This window comes from Helianthus annuus, chromosome 4 (assembly GCF_002127325.2).
Source record: "Helianthus annuus cultivar XRQ/B chromosome 4, HanXRQr2.0-SUNRISE, whole genome shotgun sequence".
Classification (NCBI taxonomy): domain Eukaryota; kingdom Viridiplantae; phylum Streptophyta; class Magnoliopsida; order Asterales; family Asteraceae; genus Helianthus; species Helianthus annuus.
This window is the reverse complement of record NC_035436.2, coordinates 72846278-72863223: the sequence shown is the minus strand read 5'-3', so window position 1 is coordinate 72863223 and position 16946 is coordinate 72846278. Positions and strand designations below refer to the sequence as shown.

Sequence of the window (16946 nt, the reverse complement as noted above, 5' to 3'; positions counted from 1 at the left end):
GTCGGTGACACGATATGTAGCTTGGTTTTTCCTATTTTGTTTATTTCGCGTCCTCAGTTGATCCCGTTCGCTCCCGATGCCCCGTATAGCCCACGGATAGCCTTAAACTCCGTTAGACCTGCAAAACACAATTCTAATCAAAAGTAGGCCATTCAGAACTAAAAGTTATGTAAAAACCATAACGTAAACACAATAAGACTCTGGTTTTCGACCACATATCAATTTTTCTGTTCCTTTAGTTTCCTCTTTGTTGTTTCTCCAATTTCTAAATTAGGATGTGAATCTTCCTCAACCTCCCACATCGTCGCCATATAATCTCCACCCTAGCCCAATTTCCTTGATTGCCATCCTGACCTGCCCACTTCCTCCTATGACCATTCCACCCTCCATTGTACTTTCAACAAAACAAAATGAGTAAATTGCACAAAACGTCCTTTATCTTTTATCAAACTTACAGGTTCCATCCTTAATGTTTAAAACTTTCTAAGAACATCCTTTAAGTTTATTTTTGTTGTTGGTTCAATCCTTTACAGTTAACTAGGATAATTGAATTAGTTAAATTTCCTCACATGCATAACATGTGATGGTAAACTCGTTATTTTTTATCTTCTCATAAAACCCACAAAAAATACTCAAAACCATTTTCCTTTTCATCTACTTGAATTAAAGTCGTAACACACATTTAAGTTGTTGATATAATTATTAAATTGATAGAAAACCTAAATATTCAATTCGATTGTCACAGTGAGGTAGCAGATCGAGCTTGAAGGTGAGTTTTATCATGCTAATACTGTTCTGTTAGATGTGGGTCGGATGTACGGATCGATTCGTAAGGGTTCGGGTTCGTTTGCGGTTAATGAGACTAAAATTGAGGATGATTTTGAGAGTGGCTATGTAGAAGATGATAGTGGAGGTAGTAGTTATTATTATGAAAGAGATTGAGTTTCGAAGTGATGTTTATGTTGATGCGGATGCGATTAAGGAGCTTAAAGGGATTGCTGATAGGATGATTAGGTCTGGTTATGAGAAAGAGTGTTGTCAAGTGTATTGTAGTGTTCGGCGAGATGTGTTGGATGAGTGTTTGTCGATTCTTGGGGTTGAGAAGGTTAGTGTTGAGGAAGTGCAGAGGATTGAGTACAAGGTTTTAGATGAGAAGATAAGAAATGGATTCAGGTGGTTAATGTTCTTCTGTTTGGGGAAAAGCAGTTGTGTGAGCAAGTGCTCAGTGAATCGGAATTGATAAAAGAAGTCAGTTTTGTGGAGACGATGGATCTGCAAACATAGTGGTCAGGTTCGTCAATGGTATAAGGTATCTTAGATCAGTATGGGGGAAAGTCTTGTTATGTTTGAAGGATGAAGGGATTTGGGGGAAGGGGGGGGGGGTTCAAGCGTGTTAGGGTTTTTAATTTTGAGTGTTTTTTGTGGTTTTAATAAGATGATCAACTAAAATGACGAGTTTACCATCACATGTCATGCATGTGAGGGAATTTAACTGATTCAAATAACGTTGTTAGTTGTAAAGAATTGAACCAGCAACAATAATAAACTTAAAGAATGTTTTTAGCAAGTTTTAATATTAAAGATGAAACATGCAAGTTTGAGAAAACATAAAAGACGTTTTGTGCAATGTACTCTAACAAAATTAAAAAAGTAATAAATTTTCAAGTGTAACAATTAATAATTTGTCTTATTAAATATCTATATATAATCTAAAATTTAGTTACATCTTCTATTTTAAAACCTAATTTATGAATGTTTTAAATGCAATTTTTAAAATACAATTGATTACAATAATATAATACAAAAACAATATCACCCTCCATCCCCGTTATCCCCTTTAATTAGGGTTATCTCAATCTCTGAAGATGGAGAATCCATCTTCCACAACCAAATCCCTCCTCGACGAATTTTAAGGGAAATCCCCAAACTGGCATCACACACTTCGACTTTTGAAGATGGAGAATCCATCTTCCGCAACCAAACCCCTGCTCGACGAATTCTAAGGGAAATCCTCAATCTTGCATCATCTGTCTTTCTCACGGTTCGAGTTTTTGAAACCCTACTCTCCGTTTGCCTCAGTCACTACCGCGATATTCCTTAATCTCCGTCGGCAATGAAGTCGCTGATGTGTGCGAAGGCGGTACTCGACGGTAGTGATGGGCGCTTGAATGTGGCGACACTGAACCCTAAACCACTGACGATGGTGCGTTTCGTTTTAAAATGGTATTTTCTGAATTCGTTTGATCTTACATGTTCACTTCAAATTTTAGTTTTGGTCTTTTGAATGTGTAGGGAAGAAATTAGTTGGGTTAATTTGAGGGTTTTAAATTTGGTTTGATTTAGGTTGAAGGTAGTGTTTCACTGCCTTAATCTCCGACGGCAATGAAGTCGCTGATGTGTGCGAAGGCGGTACTCGACGGTAGTGATGGGCGCTTGAATGTGGCGACACTGAACCCTAAACCACTGACGATGGTGCGTTTCGTTTAAAAATGGTACTTTCAGAATTCGTTTGATCTTACATGTTCACTTCAAATTTTAGTTTTGGTCTTTTGAATATGTAGTGAAGAAATTAGTTGGGTTAATTTGAGGTTTTTATATTTGGTAAATTAGTTGGGTTAATTTGAGGGTTTTATATTTGGTTTCATTTAGGTTGAAGGTAGACATTCCCGTATATCACGGTTGGATTATAGATCCACAGGTATATCCGTTTAAGCATGTAAATCTGTATATGCAATAAGAACATGTTTAACAATCAACATGAATATAAATAAATTTTGTCTTTACATTGGTGGCAGGATATCGAAACTTCAAATGCCATTGGCTCAAAGTCGTATGATACGCTGATGGAGGATCTTACGGATCTACAAATTCGAAATATGAGAACTCTTTCTATGAATACTAGAGATCCTGAGAATCATGAAAGTGATGAAGTAGTGAAAGAAACAGATACGTCGGGTGGTGAGTGTAGCGGATCAAGGATCAGGCGCGATGGTGATTGGGTAACTTTCGGTGAATCAACGTCAAATGAAGCAAGCTCATCTGCAGTTAATATCGTTCGTGGATCAGCGATAGAGATGACGGAAATTATATCCGGTTCTTCAACTTCAACATCTAACGAGAATGAAGATGAGGTTGGAATTACTGCAAGACAAGGGGAACTGATAAAAAAACTTTCTCGACAACAATGCGAGTCAGTTAACTGTGCATGGGTATGTAACTATGTATTGCTCATTCAGCGCGTTATATATTTCTGTTAAAACAAGGTTCTGATATCTTCGATTATTGCATCGTTTGCAGCTTATATTGCTTGATAGACGGTATAAAAGATCGCGAACTTTGTGTGTTATTTCGCAATGATCACTTCAGTACGATGTTCAAGGTTGGTTCTTTCAATAAACTTTGTATGTCATTTCAAAGTCTAACTCTTTTGTATGTTGTCTAATTACTCGACGGTAGTGAAGGGCGCTTGAATGTAGCGACACTGAACCCTAAACCACTGATGATGGTGTGTTTCGTTTAAAAATGGTACTTTCTGAATTCGTTTGATCTTACATGTTCACTTCAAATTTTAGTTTTGGTCTTTTGAATGTGTGGTGAAGAAATTAGTTGGGTTAATTTGAGGGTTTTATATTTGGTTTGATTTAGGTTGAAGGTAGTGTTTCACTGTCTTAATCTCCGACGGCAATGAAGTCGCTGATGTGTGCGAAGGCGGTACTCGACGGTAGTGATGGGCGCTTGAATGTGGCGACACTGAACCCTAAACCACTGACGATGGTGCGTTTCGTTTAAAAATGGTACTTTTAGAATTCGTTTGATCTTACATGTTCACTTCAAATTTTAGTTTTGGTCTTTTGAATATGTAGTGAAGAAATTAGTTGGGTTAATTTGAGGGTTTTATATTTGGTTTTATTCTCTTTGGGTATTTTCATGAAGTGTGAAGACTGGGCAAAAAAAAAATGATTTTAGTTATGTCTTTTGCAGCCTCAATGGATAGCACATGAAGTGCTTCGTAACGAACCTTCAAACGAACAGTAACATTTAGTTAGCATATTGAAATTAGTCAATTCAGAATATGAGTTCCAAGATAATATAAACTTTTACTGCATACACTGTTTAAATGATCTGATATTTGTTAATTGGTGTTAGTTTTAATAAAGAATCAGCCTAATATAGTATGATGTTGATCAGGTTGGGGATGTCGGCCTTTCAAAATTGAAGCATTCAACCTTTTTCCTTGGTCTTGCAAGCGTACGGCATTGTTGGATATTTGATTGTTCGACAATCTTCGGGTGATGATTTCCATTTTTACCCTTCTCAAAGTTTTTTTTTTTGGCTTATCATTTAAACCTGCCGTGATATTCACCAGGTTGGGTGCTTCGGTGTTTTAAAGTTGAGGCATACAACCCTTTTATCTGCTGCCTTAGGCGAGGGACAGTAAGAACATTTTCTTTCGTTATTTCCTTGGTTAAGTGTCAGAATTGGCAAAAAAAATATTGGTTATGGTTATGCCTTTGACACCCTCAATAGATGCCACCTGAAGTTCTTCGTAAGGAACCCTCAAGGTTGCTAAATGTGTCAAAATTGGCAAAAAAAATATTGGTTAGGGTTTTAGCTAGGGATATTGATTAATGAGGCCTTTTATATACCACAGTTGCATGAACATTCAATGGGCCGATTTACGGTAGGTTTTAATTGCATTGATAATAATTATCCAACTTCTTCCTAGGAAGGTGAATGGTCTTACTTTCTATTATATGACCTCCACCCTCCCTATTGTTGTTCACCCATATTCAGAGTTGTTAAACTGCTGTCATATCTAGCTCTCTCAATGTTAATACATCAGAAATTGGTGTTGCCAACCAATTGGTCCTTGCTGACCTCCGTGAGGGGACTACCGGCCCCATCACGGTGATGGTTTGTAGAAAGTGGGACGTCACAAGTGTCAATGGCCGCTTCATGAGCACTGATTATGTCGTCAGTGATATAAAGGTAACTATCACCCTTTTACCCCCCATACCCTTTCCCTTTTACGAGTTTCATCGTTATTGAAAGTCTACTGTTTGGTTTACGTAGGGAGGTGTCATGCATTGTACCGCCCGGAATAACATTGCACATTACTTCTTTGACAAGCTAAAAGAGGGTGGGGTATATTTACTCAAGGGTTTTGTAGTCCAACGTACCGATCAATACCGGATTCTGAAAGACAACCCCTTTGTTATTGGGTTAAATGGCTCCACGGTAGTTAAAAAGGTTGACGATGGCGGTAGTTCATTTACGCGCTACCCGTTTTTACTTACGCCGTTTGAGGAACTCGAACCAACAGAGGGCAAGTACTTTGTAGGTATGTTTACTCTCCTGATGCTGGTGTAACGGTTTTGCGGGGGAAATCAGGCTCAAAAAACAGTACTAACCCCACATAGTATGAAACTGATCTTTTATTTAGTTTGTAGTCTGCTATAACGGGCTAAGAGAAATAAAAAGGGGATCCACGTAGAGTGTATAACATTGAAAAATAGTAAAAGTCGGGTGTTCCATTGGTGTTAGTGAGCCTTTGATGTCTGTCCAAACAAGCTGGTAGGAACCACCTGTTTCTACTACTAGATTATCCTTCGACCCATCCGACAGGGCTCACCTGGGTAGAAAAACATTTTACCCTTAAAATCTACAAAACCTACTACTTGAATGTAAAACATGCGCATAGTAAACGGGGCAAGTAATGGGTCAAATGGGTTGGAAATTTAAACGTAAGAACCATTTTGCTTTACGAATCTAAAAAGAGTAACGACTATCTGGTGTAGAACACCATCTACTCTGTCGCGTGCGTACGAGAAATGACTGAACGAATGGTGAATCCGGTTTTCAGTTCAGCCCCTAGCCATGTTTCAGTATAAATTCAGAATCCGGGTTCCGCAAATATGACCAATATAGCGATAAATATGTCTCCTGTTGGTTCGAATTCCTAAAAAGCCGTAAACTAATTTATTCGGGTTTGGTTAAATATACATGTCAAATATACATACTAAACCGGATCAATTAGTTAACTCAGCCGAATTTATATGTATATTATATCAAAAATACCCTGTTATATATGCTATTTTACATGTATATTTAACCAACTGGGTAAACTAATTGGTTAGCTACACCGAATAAACGCTGGATTCTAGGTTTTGGTTAAATATACATGTAAGATAGCATATAAATTCAGAATCCGGGGACCCCGAATGGTTCGATCAGCTACCTACACCGAATAAATTAGTTTACTCCGACGAATTTGGCTCCACATTGGCTCAGTTAGGCTATTAGACATATTTATAATTCAGACGAATCTTCATTACACTACAGATGTTATCGGATATGTTACTGAGGTGGGGCCGCAGTCTGTGAAATCATCGGGTGCTCGCGCGGTTGAGTTCAATCTAAACAACGAACGGTATGTACCTAATCCTTATCCCCTGTTTGTTCTTTCTTTTTCCGTAACCTAACCCTCTAACTTTTTGACCTTTTCAAAATTCACCCAGCAATCGCCGAGTTAGAGTAACACTGTGGGGTGATCTCGGTGATGTTATGCTTAAGAAGAAGGCCGAAAACCCGGCTGTCTACTGTCTAATCCTGACTTCCATGAGCGCAAAGTTTTACCTGGGTACGTTTGTTTTCCGACACGTAAATTATGATGCGCATTACTTAAAAAAACTTCACCTACCTTAAGATATTGCAGGTGTCCTTGGTTTGTCCAGTTCATCGTCAACTATTCTTATTGATTCATCCGAGGTTCCCGCACTGCAGACTTTTAAGTCGTCTGTGAGGTACTGTTACAGCCTTTGTCGCACGCACTTTAATTATCTATTTTCTCCCCGTTTATTGCTCTTGCTGAATATGAAGCTATGCTTCCCAGCTGTGTTCCTATTGGAGATACTAGCGATCCAGTCACCGAGGAAGTTGTAAGTGTTGGAACTCTACAAGAGCTTGTGGACAGAGTTCGTGCTGACAAATCCAAGAAAAAGGTATTCACTCCAACTGACTGTTTACATACGTCTCTCCCCTTAGACCACTTCAACCAGCAACCCAGAACTTTACCCAGCACACTCCTCAAACCCTTTTCTAAAAAAAATGCCTTCGGCAGCTACCAAGAAACTAAAATAAAAGATTAACCGACTTTATGAGCTTCAACCCACCATAATGTTTGTTTGAAAGTGACAAATTAAATTAAACAAGACGTCTTCCATAGGTTCAGAAATATATGTTTGAGGAAGGGTATGTTGATGTTATGGTAACGACAAACTGGTGGTTCTCGCTTTGTTTGTTCGGGGGAATGATTACTAAACTACTACACACACTCTGCATTAAAACCATTCGTGCATACTAGCTTTTGTTAAATGTAATATAATAAACACCCATATCCTGCTTTGTTTTTTAAAATCTTTTACTGTTTTAAAAGTTAGTATAAGATAATGAATAAATCATTCTACGTTCGCCATTCTTAGATTAAAACATAAGAAAATGACCAGTGCCCAGAGTATGTGCAGGCAACCATTATTCTGTTTAAAATTAAAAAAACATACTTAACGTATGCTTTAGAGTCCGATAATTACCACCACCGCTACCGTTTACGCCACCCCACCACCATTGTGACCCATCACCGTTGGGATGATACCGATCTCATTTCTTCAGCTTTTTGTCACAAAAAAATAAAAAAAATAAAAACACCTAGGGTCCTTATTTTTTTTACTGATCTCCTACTAAACAGAACTGCCTAATCTATCAATTGTATGGAAATAGGGATTACCCTCGCCAACACAACCTGTCCATCTGCCTACTTGTGTTTTTGTTCGTTGTAGGCCATTCTTTTCCGGAACGTTGTAGAGATTACGTCTATTAGAACCAAGAACAGCTGGTATCTTTTCGCGTGTTCCGGTAGCCAATGTCGTAGGGGACTAACAAGAGAGGGCGGTTACTTCATTTGCAAAGCGTGCAAATCGAAGGTTGACTATCCAAGGACGAGGTATACGCTTCAACATCTCATGCCTAACTTCATGACTTTGTTCCCCTACCAATATGATGCGATGATTCTTTGTTGTCCAGGGTGATTTGATACCCTTCTACCTTCGCCACCAAACAATTTTGTCCCCGCTCTGCCATTATTATTGATCTACTTTAACCTGCTAGGTTTCGGATTCAAGCGGATGTAACTGATGGAACGATGAGCACCGTTGTCACCCTCTTTGATGAGGTTGCTGAGCAGTTGGTCAAGAGGACCGCAAAATCCTTAGTAGAAGAGCAGCTAAATGTATGCGCACTCCTCATTACAAGATGATTTTGAAGCATGTGGGAAATTGTTGCGATAACTTTTCTGGTTTGTATTTGGTATGCAGGATACTTCTCTAGATGCTCCCATATTACCCTCCGCCCTCGAATCCTTTATTGGAACAAAACACACTTTCGAGATAAAGAGCCACACATACTACCGTTATGGAGAATATGAGAGCTTCAATTGTGCGAAGATTGTCGGCCCTGGTTTGGATGATACAGATGGAAACTCTAAGTGTGTGACGTCGGATTTGGGTGCCCTGCCATCTGACTCCCCAAAGCGTGGTTCGAGCCTCCCGCCTCCGACACCCGGATCTGGACGCAAGCTTTGAAAACTGTAAGTTCCACCTGCCAATTGTCCCCTGTTTCAAATGTTTACGTGTTGGAACTTTGCACCAATCCATACGTTTCCATCTTTCTTTGCAGCTACCTTGAAGAATCGGATGACGATGATGAGGGGGTGTCCGTTGATCCTGCACATGTTACAGGTGTGGTTGACAATAGTGGGGATGCTAAGAAGGGCTCTCACTGATATGGCGGTGGTCATTTCTCATTTTCTTCAATTGTTTGCGCTCTTATGACTTTTCCTTTTATGGATCCAAATAATGTTGCAAAATATATGACTTGTGCCCACGCGAAAACTGTGTTGCTTTACTATTGTGCAATATATGTTATTTTCATGCCTTACCAGCCTCTCTGAAATTCTTAAAACAATACAACCACGCATTTACATCGCATCAAGATACTCCGCTTAAAAAGGGATGGTATAGTCCAAATAGGATCATAATATGCCACCTCGGAACACACGCTCCCAAATACGTTTACCCAGCCCTTTTGTTACATCTTTAAAGTCACAAATAACTTCCAAACACTGTAAAAGGGTTCTATAAATGTTTGCTCGGAATCATGCATATTCCAATAGAATAATACCAATGAACAACGTAAAATCAGATTTGGAAACGTATTAGACTTACATGAATTTTTTGCTAAGATGTTGAATAACCGATATAGATAAATGCAAATATACAAGCGATGCCTGTGTCACTATACAACCTTCGTGAACACTTACGTAGAAGACTGCATTATAAACAAGAACGAAATAATCAAGTCATGCCTTGAGCTACACAAAGACCTAACCACATATGCCCTTTTCTGACCGACTGTGGCTGCATACGTTATTTTGGAAAAAAAAACAGGCACGCGGCCAACAATAAATATGATCTTTACACCAGCTTTAGCATGCATTCTTTAATACTTATTTTGTTGTAGATACTATGCCTTTTCCTTACGTGCAATTTACTTTGTTTTACCCCCCCCCCCCTCGGGGGGGGGGGGGCGGGGACGTATATGAATGATTCATTTTGGCTGATGTGTCATGTAACATTATATGCAAAATACAGATGGCTGTGACCCCCTTTGTGATGCTCGAAGCCTCTTTCGCCTTTCATGCATATTCACGTCGTTTGCTTAACGGGTTGGTCCAATACGTTTGTGGGTTAAAACTGATTGAACAGGCTGGAACAAACAGAGGTATGTCGCTTTTAATTGCAGTGTTATCCCCGACCCCGCATATGGGTTTTAAATACTAAATTCTAACCCTTCCTGTTCCCTCATAAAAGACGAGGTTTGTAGGTTATGGCCTACTGCTCCTGATGTGGTTAGTAATTCGATCCAGGCCCGCCGTTGTTCCCATACGCTGCCAAATGGAAAGATTCAAACATATTTTGGCCTAGCATTGATTAACAGCTGCAACGATTCTAGCATCGTGGGTACCAAACATTCTATCCATATACAAAATCGTAATTATGTGGGTCTTAGTGGGAAGGTCGTGACATACTGTGGGCCTACCCTAACTACCATAGATGCAACTACTTCCTCTGCTGACCCCAACGCAGGTTAGTTACACTCTTCATAAAAACGGAACCTTTTAGCCAAATGTCCACTTACCGACATGCGTGCCCGCTCAAATTACAACTCTAACTAGGCTGCAAACAGTTTAACCGCTCCAATGTTGACGTCGCCGCTGTACAGCCACACGCAATGGAGTGGAATTTACTTTCTTAGCCAGTTATTTATACGTTTCCTACCTACTATGTTGCGTTTATCCTATCTGCATGCTTTGTACCTCTTGCAGGTTGTACTCAAATACAACCGCCGACTGTTACAGTGACCACTGGGCCTGCGCTAAAGTGTGTTCAAGAGAATCAATTAAAGGTCGGCCCCATATTTCCTCATGAACGTCCCTCTGGGGCGCAGTACGCCTATTTATACTTTCTGGATTGCACGCTTACATCATCGCTCAGCCCATTACGAGCACTACATAATAGTTGTTTTAAAGCATATGTTACAGGTAAAAACGCCATGCAGAGCGATGCAGCGCAGATGCAGCCTGCTTTATGTCCACCAACAACATATTCTCCCTCCGTATCTGCCCAAGGTCTGCAACGTTATCTACAATGTTTAGTACTATCCTTTTATCAATCCCGTAACTATGACGTTTTTTACAGACAATATTTCCTGCACTACACGGCATTCTCATCAAAGCATAGCGGGCCCATCAGGCCTGCGCTCTTCTCGGCCTAAAAAAACAGAAGGTGAACGACCATAACTGCCCTGTACCTGACTAACCTTCGCCCTGCTTATCATGCAACATAGGAATAATATTGCCATATTTTAATATGTTACCAGGTATTCGTGTTCGCACCCCACGAAGGGCAGCGTTTGCATCAACAGGTATTTCCCGACCCTGTTTCTTGCCATGCATGTTTTGCTCCCTTTTGTATCTGGCTTCGCTATGCTGTTTGAAACGCTTCTCTAAATCGTGCGTTGTGCTAAGCATTCCTGTTACAAATATCATAGGTGCGCATGTTAGGTACCAGAACCTTGGCCGTCCAACCTTCACGTGCCATAATTGTGCGGCGATCATGTGGTATGAAGAGATGAATAAAAATGCAAAGTCGTCTGATGGGACGACTTTCTCTTCGTGCTGCCAGGATGGCAAGGTTTTGCTTGCTCGCCTTCTTGATCCGCCTGAACCATTAAGATCATTACTTGATTATAACGACCCGTCGACACTTAGATTCAGAGAACAGATTAGAGTTTACAATAGCATGTTCTGTTTCACATCATTTGGGGGAAAGATTGATCATGCTATAAACAGTGGTCGAAGCCTATACACCTTTCGAATAAGTGGGCAGAACTACCATCGAATAGGCTCCATGTTGCCAGTTGAAGGTGAGCAACCAAGATACGCTCAGCTGTATTTCTACGACACGTAAAACGAAGTTAAAAACCGTATAACTGCTTTGTTTGGCCAGACCCATTGTCACGACACATGTGACGAAGCAATTGTTGCGTCCCTAATCAGAATGTTAGACACCCACAGTCCTTTGGCTAACGCCTTCCGCATGGCACGTGACTGGTGCACTCAAAATGAAAGAAACAATTGTCAACTACGCTTACTTGGCCAGATAATAAACAATCCACAATACAACCGCCCTAATGTGTCTGAAGTTGCTGTTCTTATCACAAACGACTTTGGGGACAACACTGAACCACGTGATGTTATCGTTAGCACAAAGCACGGCGCGCTTCAACGCATATCGGAATTACATCAGCTTTACATGGCTTTGCAATATCCGCTGTTGTTTCCGTACGGAGAGACCGGGTTCCACGAACGAATACACTACCATGACAACACAGGACGTCGAGCGACTAAACGACAATGTGTCACAATGCGGGAATACTACTGCTACAGAATCCATTATCGCAATACCGAAGGCACCACCCTGTTAAGAGGCGGTCGTTTATTCCAACAATACTTAGTTGACTCATACGCAGCTATCGAAGAACAAAGATTGCGCTGGATGAGGAATAACCAAAATGAACTGCGTGTTGAACTCTATCATAATGTTTGTGACGCTGTGACGCGTGGGGATACAAATGCCAAGGCTATCGGCCAACGTATAGTTTTACCGGCAACCTTTACGGGCAGTCCAAGATATATGATCCAAAATTACCAAGACGCCATGGCTCTGTGCCGCACTTTTGGGAACCCCGACCTGTTTGTAACATTTACAGCTAACCCAAAATGGCCTGAAATCGATGACATGGTATCTCTCATACCCGGCCAAAAGTCTCATGATCGTGCAGATGTTGTATCACGCGTTTTTAAACTAAAGCTTACCTCCTTGATTGAAGATATTATGAAGAAACAAATCTTTGGTAGCTGCGAAGCAGGTACAGTTTGTAATACCTCGCCTCTTTCTTTTGGTATCAATTCTCCCACAAATACTAACCTTTTAAAACTTTCTAATTTTCCCCTTTTCCCCTTGCTGACTTCAATATTTGTTCCCTTGGTTCTATACAGCTGTTTATACAATTGAGTTTCAGAAACGAGGCCTACCGCACGCGCACCTTTTGTTGTGGCTTGAACATTCTGCCGAGTCACGCACACCGGCTGGCATAGATGATTTGATTTCTGCAGAGATCCCATCGGAAATGGACGATCCATCCGGCTATAAGGCCGTAACAGATTACATGTTGCATGGCCCATGTGGAAACGATGCGCGCAGTGCTCCGTGTACAACAGATGGAAAATGCATGAAACACTTTCCGAAACCATTTTACCGAGAAACAACAATTGACGAAGACGGTTACCCGGTTTATCGCCGACGAGATACCAAGATCTTCTTTAAGAAGGGCAAAACGGAGCTTGACAACCGGTTTGTCGTCCCATACAACCGCTACCTCCTCTTAAAGTACGAATCTCACATCAATGTTGAATGGTGCAACCAATCCCGAGCGATAAAATACCTGTTTAAATACTTAAACAAGGGGCCAGACAGGGCTACAATGGTTGTTCAGGAAAACATTGGCAATAACGGTGAAAAGCGTACACAACAGATTGTTAAGGTTGATGAGATTAAAAACTATCTGGATTGCCGGTACTTATCACCATGTGAAGCCGTGTGGAGAATGCTTGCATTTCCTATACATTACTCATTCCCATCCGTCATGAAACTAACGTTCCATACACCTGATCAACATCTGCTCACGTTACGTGATTCAGACAGCTTACCGGCATTGTTAAACCGGGACGGGATACGAGACACGATGTTCACCCAATGGTTTGCGCTAAACAACAGAGATGAAGCGGCAAGAAAGTTAACGTACGCCGAGATACCAACAAGGTATGTGTGGCAAGAGGATAACAAGGTTTGGAAAACGCGGTTGGAACGGACAGCCATTGGGCGGATTGTGTATTGCAATCCAGCAGCTGGGCCAAAGTATTATCTAAGAATGTTGTTGGGGATTGTGAGAGGGCCTCGAAGTTTTGAAGAAATAAAAACGGTCGACGGAGTCGTATATGCAACGTTCAAAGAAGCCTGCTATGCGTATGGCTTGCTTAATGATGACAAGGAGTGGAATGACGCCCTGTCAGAGGCTAAATTATGGGCGTCCGGTTCCCAACTGCGGGAATTGTTTGTTACCATGTTGTTGTTTTGCGAAGTGAATCGTCCGACGCAACTCTGGGCAGAAAATTGGGAGATACTATCTGATGATATTTTGTACCAAAAACGTAGGCTCTTCATGTTCCCGGGGTTACATTTATCTGACGACCAGCTTAAGAACTACTGCCTGATCGAACTAAATGAACTATTGGAGAAAAATGGAAAATCGTTATCGGATTTCACAGATATGCCTCAGCCGGATACGTCGCTCCTCGATAAGATGGATAATCGTCTAATTAGGGAAGAGTTGAGTTACAATAAAAAAAGATAACAGACGAACACGATCGATTATATGCATCACTGAACACGGAACAGACGGCCATATACGACACAGTCATTGAATCTGTTACCACTCGAAAAGGCGGGTTCTATTTCGTGTATGGTCCGGGTGGGACAGGCAAGACGTTCCTGTACAAAGCCATTCTGTCACGCTTAAGATCTATGGGCATGATTGCCCTTGCGGTTGCATCTTCAGGTAAAAAAATAATTCTGGAATGTTGTATTATTATTCTTATGCAACATGATGTATGTGGTCACGTACGCAACTCTATTTTTTACTCACTTTATCTATCTCTACACATCAGGTATCGCGTCCCTTCTGTTACCCGGTGGTCGGACAGCTCATAGCCGCTTCGCTATCCCTTTAGAATTACTTCAAAATAGCACGTGTGCCATCAAACAAAATACCCATTTGGCACACCTATTACAAGAGGTAAGGTTAATCATCTGGGACGAGGCACCAATGATGCAAAAATATGCTTTTGAAGCGCTTGATAAAACACTTAGAGATATCTTGGGGTTTCCTGCCCACGCAAACAGGGAACGCGTGTTTGGTGGCATGCCTGTTTTACTTGGTGGTGATTTCAGACAAATCCTGCCCGTCATCCCAAAAGGAAAAAGAGAAGATGTTGTTCAGGCATGCATAAATAAATCGTATCTGTGGAAAAGTTGTAAACTCTTCAGACTCCACCGTAGTATGCGTGTCAACGAATACACCTCAGCAGGTGTGCTAGACATGGATAGGCAACTTTTCAACAAATGGTTATTAGAAATCGGCGATGGAATTGTTCCTTCAAAGACCAAAGAAGGGGAGGATGAGCCTACCTGGATCGAGATACCCACCAGGTTCATCGTAGATGGTTGTGGCCTTCCTGTGGAATCGATTGTTAACGCTGTCTTCCCGTCGTTTACAGAAAGGCAGGTTGATGACGATTATTTGTGTGAAAGAGCAATACTAACCCCGCGCAATATAGATGCGGACGAAATCAATGATTACATGTTTGCACAACTGAGACGAACCACAAAGACCTACAAGAGTTCTGATGAGATATGTCGCGCGTCCACGGATGTATTAGAACAGGAACAACTCTATCCGTCTGAATTTCTAAACTCTTTGACATTCCCAGGTAACCCCCCCTCCCCCTCACCCGGCACAAAAAAATTATTTGCAGGCAAAAAAAATGTGCCCAGTTAAATTCTTTAATTATTTGACATTGTCAGGTATGCCGCCGCACGCTTTGCATTTAAAAGAAGGCCTCCCTATCATGCTTTTAAGAAATGTGAACCCCTCGCAAGGATTATGTAATGGCACCCGCCTTATTATAACAGACCTTGGGAAATTTGTTATCAAGGCTAGAATACTTACTGGGTCTAATCGTGGAGATACTGCATTAATACCGAGAATAACCCTTTCATCGACGAAATCAAAATGGCCATTTATTATGAAAAGACGCCAGTTCCCAGTAAAACCATGCTATGCAATGACCATTAATAAAAGTCAAGGCCAATCATTAAAAGTCGTTGGTCTGTATTTGCCTCGCCCTGTGTTTAGCCATGGTCAGCTATATGTCGCGCTTTCAAGGGTTACGACACCTGAAGGTTTAAAGATTGTCATCGTCGGGGATGACAACGGTAGCATGAAAAACCATACCAGAAACATCGTTTATAAAGAGACGTTTAACAATTTGGCGACATCAGATGAGACACAATAAACAATACTTGGCATACCGTAATCTTTTAGACCACCAAGAAACTTTTATCGCCTTTATTGCTGTTAATCCAACATAATAATTTATGCACACCCTAAACCCATATTTTCTGTTTGTTCTGCCCCAGCCACAACAACTATGTACGCACCACGTTGAGTATTACGCATCTGCCCTCCAACGACAAACTATCCCCGTATTCTTCCAGTAACGCCACCGCAACAACTATTCATGCGCCACAGGTCGTAGGAATGTAATTCTTTATAGCTTCCTTGCAAATTTTGAAAACTAATAGTCTTTTTAGTTTCTTAGTTTTTTGTTTGTTGATCTTATTCCGATACATGTGCTGATTGGGTTTTTTTTATATTTTAGGTGGAAAAGGCACCGATGATTCAAAAACTGTTGTTTGTTGCTGGTTTGGACACATTTACGCAAACGCATATTGGGCCACGGTTGCCAACTGTCATTTGGGGGGGGGCATACGCTTTCGTGCCCGCAACTATTTCAATCATTTTGGGTGGTCAATATAGCGACATCGTTGACCCTGAAGGTTGCTAAATGTGTTGAGATTGGATTGTATGAGCTTGATTTGCCCTAGGTAGGCATGCCCTAGGTATGCATATATAAATATGTGCGTCTATATATATATATTATCTGCATATAGGGGATATGTATATAGATTGCTGCTAATTATGCGTAAAAAGATTTGTTTTACATGCTTCCTTAAGATTTTGCAGGGTACTATATGTGTTGACATTGGCTTGCCTCAGATTATGGCAAGCAGCTTTTATCATCTTTATTGCCGTTAATCCAACATAATAAGCAATGCATGTCCTAAACACTTTTTTTTTGCTCCGCTCCAAACACACCAGCTGACAACTACATTCTACATAGCCTGCCAATAACGATAGCGCACCAGCTACTTTTGTGCCACAAGTGGTGGGAATGTAGGTGTTTACACCTTCCACTACATTTTGAAAACTCATACTCTTTGATATTTCTTAGCTTATCTTAATTTTATTCAGGGACATGGGATGGTTGGTTTATTTGTCTATTTTAGGCTGGAAAAACAACGCTGATCCAAAAACTGTTGATTGTAGCTGGTTTGAACACATTGACACAAACACGTATTTCGAGACGGTTC

The 16946-nt window shown here is 40.8% G+C and overlaps 4 protein-coding genes across 4 annotated transcripts; all 4 read left to right on the top strand.

Annotated features, from left to right (window-relative positions):
- The first annotated feature begins 901 nt into the window (after nt 1-901).
- Nucleotides 902-3384, top strand: LOC110876045. The gene is made up of 4 exons (XM_022124228.1): nt 902-1173; nt 2611-2698; nt 2796-3209; nt 3298-3384. Exons 1-4 carry the CDS (start codon nt 902-904, stop codon nt 3355-3357), a joined length of 834 nt encoding a protein of 277 aa, XP_021979920.1. The 3' UTR covers nt 3358-3384.
- A 1862-nt stretch (nt 3385-5246) lies between these two features.
- Nucleotides 5247-8636, top strand: LOC110876046. Its single transcript, XM_022124229.1, has 8 exons — nt 5247-5341; nt 6343-6430; nt 6519-6640; nt 6716-6803; nt 6893-7001; nt 7836-7999; nt 8164-8284; nt 8370-8636. Exons 3-8 carry the CDS (start codon nt 6565-6567, stop codon nt 8634-8636), a joined length of 825 nt encoding a protein of 274 aa, XP_021979921.1. The 5' UTR covers nt 5247-5341; nt 6343-6430; nt 6519-6564.
- A 3075-nt stretch (nt 8637-11711) lies between these two features.
- Nucleotides 11712-14088, top strand: LOC110897991. Its single transcript, XM_022144731.1, has 2 exons — nt 11712-12543; nt 12674-14088. The coding sequence occupies exons 1-2, from the start codon at nt 11712-11714 to the stop codon at nt 14086-14088; spliced, it is 2247 nt and encodes a 748-aa protein (XP_022000423.1).
- A 170-nt stretch (nt 14089-14258) lies between these two features.
- Nucleotides 14259-15808, top strand: LOC110897984 (ATP-dependent DNA helicase pif1-like). The gene is made up of 3 exons (XM_022144722.1): nt 14259-14292; nt 14402-15223; nt 15318-15808. Exons 1-3 carry the CDS (start codon nt 14259-14261, stop codon nt 15806-15808), a joined length of 1347 nt encoding a protein of 448 aa, XP_022000414.1.
- The last annotated feature ends 1138 nt before the right edge of the window (nt 15809-16946 follow it).

Coding starts and splice junctions, on each gene's coding strand:
- LOC110876046 (XM_022124229.1), top strand. CDS start 6,565: ATGCTTAAGAAGAAGGCCGAAAACCCGGCTGTCTACTGTCTAATCCTG. Junction 8,000..8,163: donor GTTGACTATCCAAGGACGAG/GTATACGCTTCA, acceptor TTAACCTGCTAG/GTTTCGGATTCAAGCGGATG. Junction 8,285..8,369: donor TAGTAGAAGAGCAGCTAAAT/GTATGCGCACTC, acceptor TTTGGTATGCAG/GATACTTCTCTAGATGCTCC.
- LOC110897984 (XM_022144722.1), top strand. CDS start 14,259: ATGGGCATGATTGCCCTTGCGGTTGCATCTTCAG. Junction 14,293..14,401: donor CCTTGCGGTTGCATCTTCAG/GTAAAAAAATAA, acceptor TCTACACATCAG/GTATCGCGTCCCTTCTGTTA. Junction 15,224..15,317: donor AAACTCTTTGACATTCCCAG/GTAACCCCCCCT, acceptor TGACATTGTCAG/GTATGCCGCCGCACGCTTTG.
- LOC110876045 (XM_022124228.1), top strand. CDS start 902: ATGATAGTGGAGGTAGTAGTTATTATTATGAAAGAGATTGAGTTTCGA. Junction 1,174..2,610: donor AAGATAAGAAATGGATTCAG/GTGGTTAATGTT, acceptor TTGGTAAATTAG/TTGGGTTAATTTGAGGGTTT. Junction 3,210..3,297: donor AGTCAGTTAACTGTGCATGG/GTATGTAACTAT, acceptor CATCGTTTGCAG/CTTATATTGCTTGATAGACG.
- LOC110897991 (XM_022144731.1), top strand. CDS start 11,712: ATGGCACGTGACTGGTGCACTCAAAATGAAAGAAACAATTGTCAACTA. Junction 12,544..12,673: donor CTTTGGTAGCTGCGAAGCAG/GTACAGTTTGTA, acceptor GGTTCTATACAG/CTGTTTATACAATTGAGTTT.